The sequence below is a fragment of the Terrapene carolina genome, unplaced genomic scaffold (assembly GCF_002925995.2).
Source record: "Terrapene carolina triunguis isolate 2854851 unplaced genomic scaffold, T_m_triunguis-2.0 Scaffold789, whole genome shotgun sequence".
Lineage (NCBI taxonomy): Eukaryota > Metazoa > Chordata > Testudines > Emydidae > Terrapene > Terrapene triunguis.
Genome location: NW_020665140.1, coordinates 433872 through 451455, shown reverse-complemented (window position 1 = coordinate 451455; position 17584 = coordinate 433872). Strand labels below are relative to the sequence as shown.

At 39.3% G+C, this 17584-nt stretch overlaps 1 protein-coding gene across 1 annotated transcript in view; it reads right to left on the bottom strand.

Annotated features, from left to right (window-relative positions):
- Positions 1 to 12004: 12004 nt before the first annotated feature.
- Positions 12005 to 17584, bottom strand: part of STPG2 (sperm tail PG-rich repeat containing 2) — a 415406-nt gene continuing 409826 nt past the window's right edge. The window contains exon 14 of the mRNA XM_026660500.1: positions 12005 to 12142. Within this exon, the coding sequence (XP_026516285.1) occupies positions 12005 to 12142 (138 nt within the window). The remainder of the gene's footprint in view (positions 12143 to 17584) is intronic.

The following is a 17584-nucleotide window of genomic DNA, read 5'->3' as shown; positions in this document are numbered from 1 at the left end:
TTAGCATTTTGCATTGCTAAGATTGTTTACTGACTGACTTTCAAGTTATAAGCAACAGAGGGTCCTGTGGCACCTTTAAGACTAACAGAAGTATTGGGAGCATAAGCTTTTGTGGGTAAGAACCTCACTTCTTCAGACTAACACGGCTACCCCTCTGATACTTTCAAGTTATAGTATTTCCTTGGTCATCTTGACCACTCCATGTCAAGAATTGAGGCCACATACTAGATTTCCAGACCAAACAAAGATAAACAAACTTTCTCTCCTTCATTAGTGCTTCCAACACATGCATACAGTACCTGTAGCTGCTGCCTTTATCACCATAGTTTACACCGTGACATTTTGCTGCAGAAAAAAATCACAAGAAGCAAAGGAGGTTAAGACGTGAGGGGGGGGGATTTGAATTTTTAATCCCCACTGAATCTAGATGCTTCTGAAATGAAATCAAAGGGAGCCCAGGCTCAAATAAACTAATCTTCAAAAACAATTTCATGTGGAATGAAGAGTGACATAAATATTATTTTATTTTATATTTACTAACATGGTGGTTTGATGATGTTAGCATAAGACATTAAATGGGGGCATTTTCAAAGTGATGTGTGAAATGTACAGGCTCAAATCCTGTTATTTATAACAGGATTTCTGTATGTAACTCCTGTGCAGTGATTGAAAATTCCCCCTCCTCTCCTTTCTCCAGTTAATCATGAGGTCAGAGTTAAACTGCAGCCTGTCAGTATTTAAATGAATACGTTTTACATATCCTAGCAGCTCCCTTGCTCAGCAACAGCCCATGCTATCTGGAGGCCAAAGATAAGTGCTCAGGGATTACCTTTAAAACAATCACCCAGCTCTTTTGTCAGAAACTCAGAACAAAAACTAAAGAGCTGTAATCCTCTCTTCTGTGGACTGGCCAAATATTAACAATGGCAGGTTCAGAAAGAGCCCTTGAAAGTCAGTATCAAAGCTCAACCAAATTTACAGTCGCTGTGTTACAAGGTCAGGTTGGCTGTTCCATAAGATGTCCTGATTTTTTATTTTTATTTTTACTACCTTGGCCTTTTCGTATTGCTTCAGGCTAGAGCCTGCTACAAGAACTGGCAGAATGGACACCATTTATTTTCATTATTTTTTTCCCCAGCAAAACCAGCTTCAACTCTTAACTGCTGCCAAATGTGGATTTGATTGACTGTTGCTCTGTACATTCTCTAATCCTTTACCCCAGTGAATGGAGAATGCTAACAGATCAGACTAGTAGCATATCACACCCACTTTGCACTGGGGTAAAGGTCTATGCAAGGTGCATCTTGCATATTGAATCAGAGATGGAAAAAGAACAGTCACTATGTAATTTAGTCCATACAGCCACCAGAATAGGGTGGCCCATACTATCTGTGGCCTAGATTTAAGAATCAGCCATTGTGCAGCAGGTGGCTAGCTAGAGAGTAACACTTCCCTTTTTCAGAGTAGCAGCCGTGTTAGTCTGTATCCGCATGGGGGACTTCCCTTTTTAAGAAAGCAGCCTGACCTTAAAGAAGGCAGAAACCCTCTGACTCAGTTTTGTTTGCAAAGGAACCAGTGAAGCTTTTCTGTCACCCTGGGTGAAGACTAAAATTGGTGCCAAGTAAGAGCAGGAAGTTAAAAAACCCTGCCTCGAGAAACAGAGATGGATTTGGCCATCAAAACCTTATGCGTGTGCAAAAAAGGTGTTGGATGCTGTTCAGGTGATCAGAGAGCCTTCCCGTGGCCATGCTTAACACGGGTCTGAGTCAAACATCCACACCCCTGAGCAGCGCAGTTCAGCTGTCCTCATCTCCAGTGTAGACAGTGCTTGCTTGATGGCTACAGTACTGACAGGAGAACCCTGAACGTCAGGGTAGGAAGTGTCTACACTCAAGAGCTGCAGCGGTGGAGCTGTGCCGCTGCAGCATTTCAAGTGTGGACAAGCCCATAGTGACTGAAGGATTTTGTGTCTTGTTTATGGCTGCTCTGGCCTGTTTGACCCTGTATGTCACTTAGAGCCCTAGTCACAGAGAACAGCACAGGCGTTTGAGGCGAGGACTAGAAATGAAGGGTTAAGAATGTTTTTATCTTTAAATTTTAGACCTTTAAAACTCATAAGTTAAATCCCAATTCAAACATTAATTATTAATTATTATTATTATTATTATTTTGACTGGAGAATGAAAAGAAACAAAACTCTGAACTAAAACTAGCTGAAATTTGGGAAGCAAAAACAGAAATTCTGCAGCAGTTCTAACTTACAGGGGTAGGCACAGAGTTATAATCAGAACCATTCCACCCCATGTATTTGCTTGCAGCAAACATTGAAATGCAGCCTCAGGGGGGTCAGAGGATGGTATCCAGCCAGTGCACAGAATACTGCACACCAGTGTGGAGAACCTTTGGATCTTTAATGACCAGCCAGGACGTATCTGCTTAAAAATGTCATTCAAAGGACCCACACCCATTGATGCAGCTGATCGTTCTTTTTAGTAGTAGCACCACAGGGTCCAATTTTCACAAGATGGAGCCTCAGTTGTTCTTGAAAATATATCTGTACGAAGAATATTGAGTTTGTGTGTGCGCCCATTGCATACACATAGGTATAAAATGTGGTTTCCCTGATCTAAGTGTGCAGGTGAGAAGGAAGGCACAGGGAGACTCCACAGTCCTGCACTGCACCTGTATAGGAGACAGCCAGACTTACCATCTAGGCTAGGCTGTTAAGCTGCCCAGTGCACTTTTTGGTGCTTCTTGCCCCAAAGAGGCCATGGCTGCAGTAGTGGTGAAGAACCAGTCCATCCTGCTTGCCTAGTGGAGTTAGGAAGCTGGAGCTGTGAGCAGCTGCTTGAAGGACATGAAGAAAAGAAATTCTTTAATTGCCTACACACTAATGCCAGGAGCCCGGGTATCAAACAAGAGGAATTAGGATTGCTCATTTATGAGCATAAATTTTATTTAGTTGGTATTACTGAAACTTGGTGGAATGATCCCCATGATTGAAATGTTAAAATCAATGGTTATAATCTATTTAGGAAGGATCAACCAGGCAAAAGAGAAGGGGGAGTGGCACTCTCTTTAAAAAAAATAGAATGACCTGTTTTTGAGTGACTGATGCATTCAGAAGAAAATGATCTTGAATATCTATGGATCAATGTCCTAACAAATAAAGCAAAAGATGGGGTATTAGTTGGTGTCTGCTACAGACCACCAGATCACACTAGGGAACAGGATGACTGGCTCCTTACACACCTATCTATAATGTGTAGGGAAAAAAATATGTGAGATCATGGGGGACTTCAATCTGAGTGACATATGCTGGAGATTTCATGCTGCCAGTACTAAAACAAAACGTCCTTGGAATTTCTAAATATTACAGATGACAATTTCCTAACGCAAGAAGTGTTACAGCCAACATGGAGGAATTCTATATTAGACCTTGTCTTGACAGATAAAGAGGAACTGATTATAGAACTAAAAAGTAACGGTAACTTAGGTACAAGTGATCATGACTTGTTCAAATTTATAATATGCAAACAGAATACAGTCCAGAATATATACTTGGTGCTTTAAAAGGACCAACTTTACAAAGCTGAAAACAATTATGAGCCATATCAGCTGGGAGAAAAATGAGAATGATAACCAGGAAATGTTTAAGAACACTTTACTAGATGCCCCAAAAGCCACAATCAAGGGAAAAGACTGTATTGGTTTAAAAATGCACCTGGTTTAGAGAGGAATTGAAGACAGCTATAAAAAAATAAATAATTTCAAGAAAGGAGGAGTTGATAGTAATGAATATAAATCAGAAGCTAGGAATTGTAGAAAATTGATAAGGAAAGCAAAGGGACACAAAGAGAAACCTATGGCCAGCATTGTTAAGAAGTTATTTTAAGTATATTAGGAACAAAAAGAAGCCTAACAGTGGCACTGATCCATGACTAGATTCAAATGGTAGAATTATCAATAATAATGCAGAAAAGGCATGGTCAATATATATTTTGGGTCAATAAATATTTCTATTATGTATTTGGGAAAAAACAGATGATGTATTCATATCATATGATAACACTTTTTCCATTCTGCTAGGATCTCAGGTGGATGAGAAGCTACTAAAGGTAGACATTTTAAAATCAGCAGGTGTGAATAACTTGCAACCAAGAGTTTTAAAAGAGCTGGCTGAGGAGCTCACTGGACCATTAATGATGATTTTCATTAAGTCTTAGAACAGTGGGAAGTTCCAGAAGACAGGAAGAAAGCTAATGTTGTGCCAATAATTAAAAAACAGTAAATAGGATGACCTGGGTAATTATCGCCTGTCAGTCTGACATTGATCCTGGGCAAAATAGTTGAACAGCTGATATGGGGCTCAATTAAAGAATTAAAGGAGGGTAATATAATTAATGCCAATAAACATGGATTTATGGGAAATGGATCCTATCAAACTAACTTAATATAATATCTTTTTTGATGAGATTACAATTTTGGTTGATATAGTTAATAGTGTTCACATAATATACTTAGACTTCTATAAGGCATTTCACTTGATACCACATGATATTTTTATTAAAAAACTAGAAAGATATAAAATTAACATGCCACATAATAAATGGATTAAAATGCATGCAGAGTAGTTGTAGCCATGTTGGTCCCAGGATATTAGAAGATGAAGCAGCTCTGATCTCTAAAGCTTGTCTCTCTTATCAGCAGAAGTTGGTCCAATAAAAGATATTACCTCACCCACTTTGTCTCTCTAATATCCTGGGATCAACGCAGCTACAACAGCAGTGCATATTGCTATTTGATTGCTGTTCAGTGGCCTTGGTGAAATGATTTGGTGATGTCTATCCAGTTGACAAGAATTCATAGCACAAGATCCCCCAATACTATTGACTCTGCCTTTGGCAGCCTCAGGACAGAACCCAAGGGCTGAAAGGTCCGGGAGCTTGAGCTAATCACCTCCTCACCCCCAGTGACAGTTTCTTGAGGTCTAGCAACCTGGCATTTTCAGGATCCCCAGATTTGCCTAAAATGTTTTGATAAATAATTTTAGAAACCCACAGACACATTCCCTGGCTCATTTACAAAAGTCACAAGTGATTGTCTATCTCAGTTGTGACAACAAAGTTCCAAGGATCAGACAAAAATAAACCATATTTAAAAGTGAATTTGAAGGTGAACAACCTAACAGCAGCTTTTTCAAACAATTTTTTACAGTATTAAACATCTCAGTAGAATTTCTTGACGCATTTGGGCCTGATTTTTAAACCTTCTTCTGTTTGTGAGAATACTCAATCGACTGAAAGCACAAATGCTAACATTCAGATCTCTAAACTGAATTGCAGGCAGAATGGAATAGTCCGATACCCAAATGTTAGCATTTACACCCACAAAAATGAAGGCAACATTTAAAAGTCAGGCCCATTGAAAATCCATAACAATATTTACACCTATATACCTTATAAATTAAATAAACCCAATCAACCGAGAACAAAACCCATTAAAGAAATGGAGCATTAACATATGAAAACAACAGTAACAATAAGGCCAACATAACTCAAAATCCAAGAGAATGCATAAGGGGAAATATACGCTTAAATTATTTGAAAATCCTACATCAGAGTGAAAAATAGTACACTGGCAAGCATGGAGACAATTTGGCTGCATTTGCCATGCACACGTGGAATGCCTCCGGGCATCACACCCGTGTACTCTATTTCTGCTCCTCTCCTAACAGAAACACAGACACACACACACATTTACACATTCCCCAGCAACCCTGGGGCTGCAAAAGACTAATGTGGCTTCCGATGTGTAATTACATGCACAAACTAATTTTTCAAGATATCCTTTGGAAATGTGTCTCTTTATGCATTGCCGCATTTTGAGCTCTCAAGAGAGGTGACTGTACCACAGTCAAGAGGAGCATTATTGGCCACAGCTCATGCTCATGGTGAAATACATCAGTAGTGCAAGCTGGGTGTTACCATTCTAGATGCATTTTGGGTATTTAAAAAGACAATTGAAATAACTGAGATATTTAAGTTTTAAAATTAGCTGCTAATTATGCACAGTAGTTAATTTCCCCCAACATTTTATGTGATGAGACCAACTCTTATTAAAATAAATGGGATGTTGGCACCATTCCCTTTAGTCCCACTTAGCGATGTCACAATCCCGCTTATTATGGATTTTTTGACAACAATACTTCCCACTCCAATGATCAGGAAGCTAGACTCCACCATTCGTGTTAATGGCAGTTGCGGTCCTAAGAAACTTTTTTATGGAAGAAGTCCCTTGAATAATGTGTTTGGTATAATGGATATCGTTACAACTGGAGTTGTGTGTGCTCAGCACTTTTGAACATCAAGCCCAGGGCGTCTCAAGTTGGACACGCAAAAAGTGAATCACCCCCAAATTATTAGTCACAGTCAAACATTTTGGCCATAATATCTGTGGCTAAAAGAAGGAGGTGGAAGGCTGTGCATTACTGGATTTTGGTCAATTATCTCATATACACAGAGATCATCTTCATAAAGATTTCATGTTTGCTTTAGAGCCAGAGAAAAAACCTTTTTATTTCTTTAATGCTTCATTTTTAAAGTACAACTTTGAAGATATGTTTCCTTGACTGCAGATTTTTGTTTCCATTTCGAAAGGGCTGGTTGAATGAAGGAGGTCATGAATCATGCTGCTCTGTGAATTTTGCACTGCTAATATTGCTGAGAATGACTCTATAATAGGATGTGATCTAGTAGCTAGGCACTGTCTTGATTAAGTTGTGATAAAAAGGAGTTCTCAATGGTTACAGTGAATTTAAGGCACTTTATTGCCGAATATAGCAATGATATATTGCAGAATGCTTTTTAATTGGTTGTTAGCTTCCAGTGTGTTGCTAAGACCAGCAGTATGCATCCATATAGCACCCACATAAAATCAGTTTTAAGGCTGCACTCTACAGTACTAGTTAGAATTAAGGGGTGAACATGTTTTCCATTTTCAAGATCCCTTTAATGATCGGGGTTTTCATTCCTTTCCTTGTTCTATCCCACTGTTACGGTGTCCATGTCAGTAGCTACTGAGAGACCATTTAAATATCAGGTTTAAGCAATTACTAACCAGTTTATGGGTGTGTTTAATTTCAGGAGACTTAGGGTCTTTTTCATGGTTAGTCTTTTTAATTTTTACTTCTAATTGTTCATCCATATGCTTTCAAAACCCCTAAGGAGGGGTATCACAGACAACAGAGATGGAAAAGGCCTATTAAGTTACATTATCTAGGTCATTCCCTCAGTGTATTCCATGAAGTATATTCTCAAGTGCTTTCTCCAGATGCTATATATGGAAAAGAAAAATATTGTACAGGGTGTGAGTTATTGTATGTCTTTTTTTTCACTAAATATTTAATATCCCCGCTTCCTTGCTACTGCAATATAAATAACAATAATAGTTGTTTGAGATGGTAGTTTTTAGCATTCTCTGAATCAGGAATTGAAAATTCCTCACATCTGAGGTTTGGGACTTGCAACATTAAGACTTGCAAAGGTGCCAATAAAACATTGTTAGACCCAAGGACCAATAGCAGTTTAAAGGTCTAATATCTTGCAAACTGACAGAATTAGAAACAAATGTTTGGTAGATTTCGTAGGCTGTGCCAATGACATAATTGCAAGATTTTCCAACTCTGGAACTTTGTGAGATATCGTATCTTGAAACTATGTGATTCTGATTAGCATAATACTTTTTGTTCTTATTTGAATTCCAACATGATTTTAGCAGTCACTATCTTGAGAACTGCCAGAATGCAAACACTATGCTTTAATACCATCTAAAGCTTGGCTCCTCACTTTTAAATTGTACAAACCACTAATAAGTTTAGTAAGACACAGGCTACTACAACTATGTCAGAACTGAAGTGGGGAAAAGTACACGATGCTACTTAGAACAACATGATGTAAAGGTCTGTTATGTCATAATCTGCAAGGCTTATAAACTCTTTCATAAACCAGAATCCATTTTTTCAGGAGCAATAAGCAGTCAGTCCTCGGCAACTGATAACAAGGAATAACTAAGAAATGAACAAAGGGTCTGGTCATACCCCCTTGATCCATGCATAGAGAAGAGCTCCGTGTGTAGATATGTCCCGGGCCATGTAGTGGCATGAGTAGGAATTATCTTCTTCCACACCACGATCCACTCTGTTCCTATACCAACAGAGATCCCTCTGCCGGTTCAGGGATCTGAATGTGGACAGAGGGCAGGGCAGAATACACATCTTTCCCCTTCTCAACCACACGGGACATCCAGAAGTAAAGTACTCTGAGCCTGAACAGTCCCCTATGTGTCCAGAGGCAGCTGTTGAGAGGAGAAACCTTGTCAGTACAGGTCAATCCAGAGGAGAACAGGTGGGAGCTGAGAAGCAGTAAAGGTACAGGGTCTCATGTGGATTCTCTGAGACCTGAGCATATCTTGAGGGATCTGTGAGGTTCAGGGACCAGTCTCTTCACTTCTTATGTTGGAAGGAGGGGGCAAATCTTTCACCCACTTAAATATTCTGAGGAAAAACAGCCTTGAAGGGAGCCTCATCAATTTATCCTTCCCCCTTTCTATGTTTGTGGTGGGGGTTTCTGCCACGTTGGCTCAATCAGGCTGTCAGTTAATTCATCCTGATGAGGACAGGCAACAAAAACTCAACTATAACCTTTATTTTTGTTTCACACAGCCTCGCGTTTTGTAGTTTGGTGCCTTCTCTGGTATCTGGCAAAGAGGACAATGGGGAGAAAAAAGACAAAAGGAAACAAATGTTTCTTCTCATATTTTTATTTGCAGTTGTACTTTAAAAAGAGGACAGTCAGCGCTTCATGAGTTAAAGAACTGGAACAGATGTCTGGTAATAGGAAAAAAGTACAGAGGAGGGGGAAATTAAATAAGATCTCTTGCAAGAATAGCTTTACTATCTCTGGAGGTTATAAGAGCAATCATGTTCCTTTGAGCAGCTGATGGAGGACATCATTAAAATGTAGGCACTCCTTTGGAAGAGAACTTTCAGCTTGATTCAGTCATTAATAGGCACTAATGCTGGATTATGCCTGTATGAAACAGAAAAGAAGAAAAATCTGGTTCACTAAGTCTGACTCTCCTAAACCTTAACTAAAGGAATCCTTTCAAATATTCTCCAGCTTATTAGAAACATAAAATTCTATTGGGTCAAGCTGCTTTAAGAAACGCATCACACTACACTAGGCAACTGATGAATCATAGCATGGGCTGTTTGGGGTATGCTGTGTGGATATATGTCTTCTTCATTTTTAATGTCTAGTCATGGTTGACTATCCAGTCCAAAAATAGTGGAGTGCATAGGCTGCCCTTTAAAACTTAGCTGCCACACAATATGACTGTTGCTTCATGTTCTATCTTGTAGGCACGCATGCGATAATGTAGTGTAGGAAGACTAGGGCTCAATGAACCATGGAGGTTTAGTTCACAGAGGGGATGATGAACCAAATCCTATAGTTTGGTTTGAAAGGTTGGAAGTGCTTCAGGTTTGCTTGGATGTTTGGTTCTGATTAACTTGAACTGTCAAGGTGTTAACCCCATGGGTAGCCCCCTTCCTCACCTACCACTGATGTCTCTCCTAACAAGCCCCAGGACCTCACTTTCTTTCCTTAGGTATCTTCAGAGGGTGAGGGGACCCTGGGATTTGTTAGCGAGAGAAAACAAGAAATATCAGTTCGGGGGAAGGGAGGTGCACCAGCATGCCAGCTGTGCTAACTTCACCCCATGTTCACTGAACGTTTGTGGGCTAGTCACAGAAACAAAACTTGAATTCCTGTCTCAGTTTGAATCAGTCTGACATTGGATGGAGATATTTTGCACAGATGTCTCTATTAAGGAGAAGATGAGAGACAGTTCAGTATAGTTCTGACAAAAGGAAGGAAAATCTCAGTTCTAACATTTGCTGTAACTAAAGGTACGTCTTCACTTACATCCGGGTCCGGATGTAAGCAATCGGTTTTCTGAGTTCGATTTATTGCGTCTGGTTAAGACGCGATAAATCGATCCTGGATCGATCCCGGAAGTGCCCCGGATCGATCCCGGAAGTGCTCGCCGTCGACGCTGGTACTCCAGCTCGGCGAGCGGAGTACGCAGCATCGACGGTGGAGCCTTCCTGCCGCGTCTGGACCGCAGTAACTTCGGACTAAGGTACTTCGAATTCAGCTACGTTATTAACGTAGCTGAATTTGCGTACTTTAGTCCGAAGTGGGGGGGTTAGTGTAGACCAGGCCTTAGTACCCAAAGGAAATATTTTGAAACCCTATTTAGATGAAAGGAAGATGCTTACATGACATCTTCTCTGTAATACCTCCAAACTCCATTGTTTAAAAGTACATCTGAAAGAATGCAGACCTATATAATCTTTCTTTCCCATGGGATTCTAGTAGGGTAGAGGCCTGACGTACCCTTAGAACAGTGGATCTCAAACTTTTTTTTTTCACAGACCACTTGAAAATTGCTGAGGATCTCGGCAGACCACTTAAGGATCTTTCCAAATGGTGTTTGTATCATTAGCTAACTGTTGTAAAGCGCATTGGATAAAAGCGCTATATAAAAAAAACAATAATAAACTTTTTTGTTCTACAAATAAAAGCACACAACTCATATTTTAATATCAGTAGTCTTACCTTTCTAATGCGATGGATGTGCCCTCTCTCCCCAACCATGGCAGCCCCCAAGCTGGGGCTGGGAAGGAGGGGGGTCTCTCCCCCGCCACAACAACCACAGAGCTGAGGCTGGGAAGGAGGTCCGTCGCTCCCTGGCAGCCTCAGCCCTGGAGCTGGGGAAAGTTGCCTCTTTCTCTGGCCACCGCAGCCCTGCACACCCCAAATTCTACCCACCCCCTCTTCTCACCCCACTTCCCCCTCCCACCTACCTCCTATTTCCCCCCCCCGCACCCAAAGGCCACCACCTCAACTTACATGTGCATCTTCTCCAGGGTCCAGGCATCTAATTAGTGGAGCCACGCCTGCACAGCTCCACTAGTTAGGTGGGTGGCCCTTCATTCTCTTGTGTGCGGCCACTCAGGCGCGCATCTTAGAGGGAACTATCCGCGGATCACCTGAATGGAGCTCGCGGAGCACTGGTGGTCCATGGACCACAGTTTGAGAACCTCTGCCTTAGAAGTTGTGCTTTTTAGTGAGCTAACAAAATATTGGATAACTTGTTAACAATAGAGTGAGAGACAAAGTCATAGTCCATTAACATATTGGAAGATAAAATAAAAGTCTATTTTAAATATAAAAAAAATGCTGCTTTGTCTCAGGTACTGTCATGTGGTAGCGTGGGTAAATGCTTACTTTTCAGTGGTGATCACTATATGTTTGCAGATATCTTTAAGTCAGATTTCTGAATTTTAACATTGTTTTATACTGAAGTTCACCTTTAATTTAGCAACTTTTGCCCATCAGAGCTCAATTATTTCTGTCTGACTTTGCAATAAAGCCACAATCCTTTATTGCAAAGTGATCACATTAACAGAGTACAATCCAGTGTTAGTATTAGGAGTTCATTGCTTCAGCTGATAAAGGACATGAACTGTGGAAAAGCCTGCCACCTACATTTCATTTATATGTAGTTTCCACGGTTTTCTCTAAAGAAGTAAGGGAAATATTTATTTGGGAAGTAGAAAGCTAATAAACTTTCCTTTCCATGCCTGGCACAATTATAATTTGATTTAACTATGAGTACAGCGTTCCACTGTAACATTTATTCAAAAATTGCTATCAACCCTCTTGAGTGCAAATATTAATATGGAGAGGAAAATTTGCAAATATATTACCAATTTCCTTTACTATTTGGACTAAAGAGACAGTCATTTCCCATATTAAATAAAGTTAAAATTAATATGTTTTGTAATTTTGAGAATATATTAGAAAATGTAACAACCTAATATGAACTCTTAAATCTTTTAGTAATATAGGTAAGCATATTCACCACTGAAGAATTCTTAAATAGACACACAAAGTGTGCCTGGGTGCACTGCCTCATATTTGCAAACAGTGTTGTCCATCTGAGTTGCAACAGGATTCTGTAAGGTAGCATTAAATGTTCTCTTCAGGACAGTGTCTTTAAACAATGGGCTTAGCTGTGGAGACATAAATATATGAATTTCAGTCAGATCAACAGTAAGCATACATGAGCAGAATTCTATAATAATCTTGCTTATATACTTCCTAGGAAAGAAAGTTTCTGCTTGCCAGAAGAGACTGCTTCCTCCGATACAGGTTATCCAAAGCTCCTGTATGGAAAAGCACTCAACCTTATCTACTACAGCTAAGAATACCTTATTACACTGTGCCATTTTGAATTATTGAGCTATAAACAGTGCTGGAAACTGCAGGTGCGCTCAGCACCACTGAAAATCAGGCAAGTTATTTAGATGCCGACATATGCATGTAGGACCATAAGTTTAGGAAACTTTTTAAAGAAAAATTATGGGGCATGATGATGGAAGTCTTAGTAGTATGAGTCAAGGGAAGGAGGAAAGAACAGAAAACAAGAGGGAAAGGAATGCTGTGTTTGGAGATGATTTTTTTCCAAGATAACAATCATTTACATTTGTGTTTCAGATTTTGTTTAGTTTTTACTCTTTTTTTAATTGTATTTATTTGTTAGCTATTTCATGATCAGTCACAGGGGTAAGAGTAGGGAAGCCAGCAAAGAGATTAACAAATTTAAAGTAAATGCACTTTCTTGGGTTTAATATACAAAAATAAAACCATTCTGGAGACTGCTGACACACAAGTCTTTTAGGGAGTCTTGACTACTTTTTAGTAGCTGGATGTCCTGGCTATTTGCATAATATAGAATTGAGCTATGGACTGGACCTATGAACATCACATCCCCACCATCTTGAAAGGCTCCCTTCTCATTATGATCCTCCCCTTGGAAGTTTACAGCTGAATGCAGTCCATCAACAACCCCAGATGCATTGATCAGAGAGGGCTGCTGGAAAGTGATATTGTTTGAGGTCCTCTTTCCCCCGCAATCCTTGAGTCTGCTGTGCTTTTTCCACATTTTTAAGTCCCATCCTTTTTGACATTCTTAAGCCTCAGGCAGTCATGGGACCTCAAGACAAGCTTGTGAACTGAACTCACGTCAGCAGGCTGTGCAGCATCTAGGTTGCGAGGTGGCCCATTCAAGACCAATGACCTTAACTGATTCACATTTCCACTCAGTACACACCCACATACCCCAGGTCAGCAAACAAAGGAAGTAGATGTGCCTGACCTTTAGAAAACAGGAGAGATTTTACTGAAACCAACCCTAACTTTACAGAACAAATAAAAAGAGCCTCCTTAGAACAGTCTGTAGGAGATTCTCCTGAATGTTTCTGGACAACCTCCTCAACCCAGACAGAGGAAACAAACTGTTATATCATGACAAGGGTGGAAAGAAGTTTGTTATCCTTTTGGCACTTTTCAAACTTGATCTGCTTGCAGAAAAACATAAGAAAGTCCTGAATTATCCTCTCTGGAACTGTATGTGAGCGCTAAGGTCTTGATCCTGGAAGGTGTTAAGTGCCGACTCTCATTAATGATGTCCAGAGCACGCTTTATAGGATTGCCCCCCCTCCATATTTCTTTCTCACGGGCAGCCAACTTCACAAGGAGTTTTATGAAGGTCCATCAGTAGCGAGAATACATTTGAATTTTAGTCTGATATCAAAGTATCCATGATGACAGCACAATTCAGATGTCCCCGAAAGAATACAAAAACTTATGTTTATTTAAGATGTAGTTTATATTCATTTCTTTTTATTTACTTTAAAATGGAAATTTCCCTACTTATAAAGTATGAACTTTTCAACATATTTTAATTTCCATGACAATTCAGTCATTAGCACCGCTGCAGAGTATCAATAAAGGTGCCCATTATGGTCATTTTTGCTACGTGAACACCTGTCCACTAGCAACTGGGACTAAGACCAGAAACTCATTTTACATAGGCCACTGAATAACCATTAGATGATAACGACTTTTAGTCACTACCAACCTGAGTCAGATAGGAGCTGGTGACCTGGAGGTAAAAAGCCCTAGATCACATTACCAGTCCTTTGATCCTTCCTGCTCCCAAGAATAGCCGGTTCCAATCTCTACTTTTTACTGGGCCTTAACCACTGGATATGCATAATAGAACTAGCCTTCAATGATCACAGATTTATTTATCATGCAACAATTCTCATATGAAATCTCAACTGACTGCTAAGTGAAGTATTAAAAGAATTCAGTGTTGGCACAAAAGCTTTTAGAAGCAAAAAAGATCATGCTTAAGAGGTTTTTCTTTAATCCATAAAAAATGTCTGCATTAAGTAAAAAACAAAAACTAAAAAAATAAATAAAAACAATATGGATTATATTTTTAAATCCCCAAAGACAAAAGATGGAAAACATCCCTCTGAATGAAAGGAAGAGATTTGGTTAATGTTGTTTTTCAGCCTCTGATCAAAGAACAGTATCATTTTTTGTTGGAAAAGTGACAGAGGTTTCTTCTAGCATTTCTCAATCCTAGAAGATTTCCCAGAAATACAGAAAAAACTCTCATCTCTTTCTTTGCCTACTTTTAATATATCTTGATTTAACTTTCAGGCCATCATTAAAAATCATACAATTTTGTCATTTTCAAGCCTCGTTTTTAGCAAGCAGTTTCTCAGCCTTTCTGTTCTTCCACACCGAAGTGTCTGTCTGCAATCACACAGTAATTTTTAAGACACACACAAAAAAAGTGACAACAGTGCTACTTTTTTTTCCAAAGTACATATATAACCTATGGTAGTAACAATTGTTCATAGTATTCTCTCCCTCTTTGCCTCTAGCTCTAACTGAAGGTTGTTCAGATGAGCTCCTGAGGTCCCACCAACATTTCTCTGTGGTGTGGGAGTGTCTTGTAGAGTTACCTTTCTGTTGACATAAGAAGATTTTTTGAGACCTTATACAATGCATTTTTATTTTGCTACACTCTGTTTTATTGGAGAAGGCACAGGTACAAACCAAGGAAAGAAACAATTGATATTATACATCAGAGCAAAACATTCCAAACAGAGTACGCATAGTGAATAAACAGCAATATTTTAATGCAAATAAATAATACATGAGAGGGTGTGAGGTTATTATATGATATACTATACACACATCTCAGATGCATTGTGAAGTTGATTGCTTCCATCACCCAAGACATATATTTATTATAAGACACTGTCATCATGTCTTCAGGAAATGATTATTGGGCTGCAACATAGTTAATTAGCCAGAACACTAAAATAACTAAGACCCCGTGAATTTGACTGGCTAATTAATTAATCAAAACCAAGTAAACATTATATTATAACCTTACATCCTGTATGTCGCAGCTATGTAATTCACAATCTTCATCAGCCACTCAGATTGTTCCTTTACTGTAAACCATGAAAGGAGTATATAAACTAAATGAAAAGTAGACTTGCTAATGACTTTATTAAGGATGGAGCTACTCAGTACTTAGTTCAGCAGAATTCATATGAGTATTCTTTATCACATAGGTAGTCCTTTTGAACTATGTCTTCAAGTCATCAAGGCCTGATGAAATACATCCTAGAATACTCAAGGAGGTGACTTAGGAGATATCTGAGCCCTTAGTGATTATCTTCAAAAACTCATGGAAGATGGGAGAGATTTCAGAGGACTGGAAAAGGACAAATATGGTGCCAATCTATAAAAAAGGCAACAAGGACAACCTGGGGAATTATAGACCAGTCATCTTAACTTCAGTACCTGTAAAGATAATGGAGAAAATAATCAAGCAATCAATTTGCAAACACCTAGAAGATAAAAGTGGTAAGTAACAGTCAGCATGGATTTGTCAAGAACAAATTGTGTCAAACCTACCTAATAGCTATCTTTGACAGGGTAACAAGCCTTGTGAATAGGAGGGAGATGGTAGATGTGGTATACCTTGACTTCAGTAAGGCTTTTGATACAGTCTTGCATGACCTTCTCATAAACAAACTAGGGAAATACAACCTAGATGGAGCTACTATAAGATGGGTGCATAATTGGATGGAAAAACGGTCCCAGAGAGTAGTTATCAGTGGTTCATAGTCAATCTGGAAGGGCATATTAAGTGGGATCTTGCAGGGATCATTCCTGGATCCGGTTCTGTTCAATATCTTCATCAATGATTTAGATAATGGCACAGGGAATATACTTACAAAGTTTGCAAATGATACAAAGCTGAGAGGGGTTGCAAGTGCGTTGGAGGATACGATTAATATTCAAAATGATCTGGACAAACTGACGAAATGGTCTGAAGTATAGAGGATGAAATTCAATAAGGACAAATGCAAAGAACTCCACTCAGGATGGAACAACCAATTGTACATATACAAAATGGGAAATGACTGCCTAGGAAGGAGTATTGCAGAAAGGGATCTGGGGATTATAGTGGATCACAGGCTACATGTGACACAACAGTGTAACACTGTATCAAAAAAAGTTAACATCATTTTGGGCTATATTAGCAAGAGTGTTGTAGGCAAGATGTGAGAAGTAATTCTTCTTGTTCTACTTCATGCTGATAAGGCCTTATCTGGAGTCATGTGTCCAGTTCTGGGCATAACATTTCAGGAAAGATGTGGACAAATAGGAGAAAATCCAGAGGAGAGCAACAAAAATTATTAAAGGTCTAGAAAACATGACCTATGAGGAAAGATTGAAAACATTGAGTTTGTTTAATCTGGAGAAGAGAAGACTAAGGGGAAACATGATAGTTTTCAAGTACATCAAAGGTTGTTAGAAGGAAGATGATGAAATTTTGTTTTTGTTAAGCTCTAAGTATAGAGGATGAAATTCTCTATATTCTATATATAGGACAAGGGGCAATGGGCTTAAATTGTGGCAAGAGAGATTTAAATTGGACATTGGGAAAACCTTTGTCACTGAAAGGGTAGTTAAGCACTTGAGTGAATTGCCTACGGAGTTGTGGAATCTCTGTCATTGGAAGTTTTTAAGAACAGGTAGACAAACACCTGTCAGGAATGGTCTAGTTATTACAGAGTCCTGCCTTGAGTGCAGGGGACAGAACTAGATGACCTTTTGAAGTCCCTTCCAGTCCTACAGTTCTATGATTCTATGACTGCAGGACCACCCATACCAATAAAGGTTTGCAGGATCAGGATCAGGCTTGGTAAAATTGAGTTAATTCAAATGCATATGGGCATCCCACTGTTCAGGTGTTTTACATTTTCGTAATTACTAATGCGCAATATCACAAAATATGTTATGCATAAAGATGACGATCAATTAAGGAGAAAAGGATCACTTTGAGATGAAATTTCAAGGGATGAAGTAATTCTTTGTCCTGGAGGGAAGGAAGTACAGAAATTATAAATAGATGTGTCGGGACATGCTCATGTGGGTCCCCAACTTCTGAGGCAGAGAGCAGAGGAGCAGTGAGGAATAGGTGGGCATATTCTCAAAGATGTCTGGGAGAGGATTCTGGAGACCATCATGGCAATTTTGAATTTGCTAAGTCAGTTAAAGTGACAATGGAT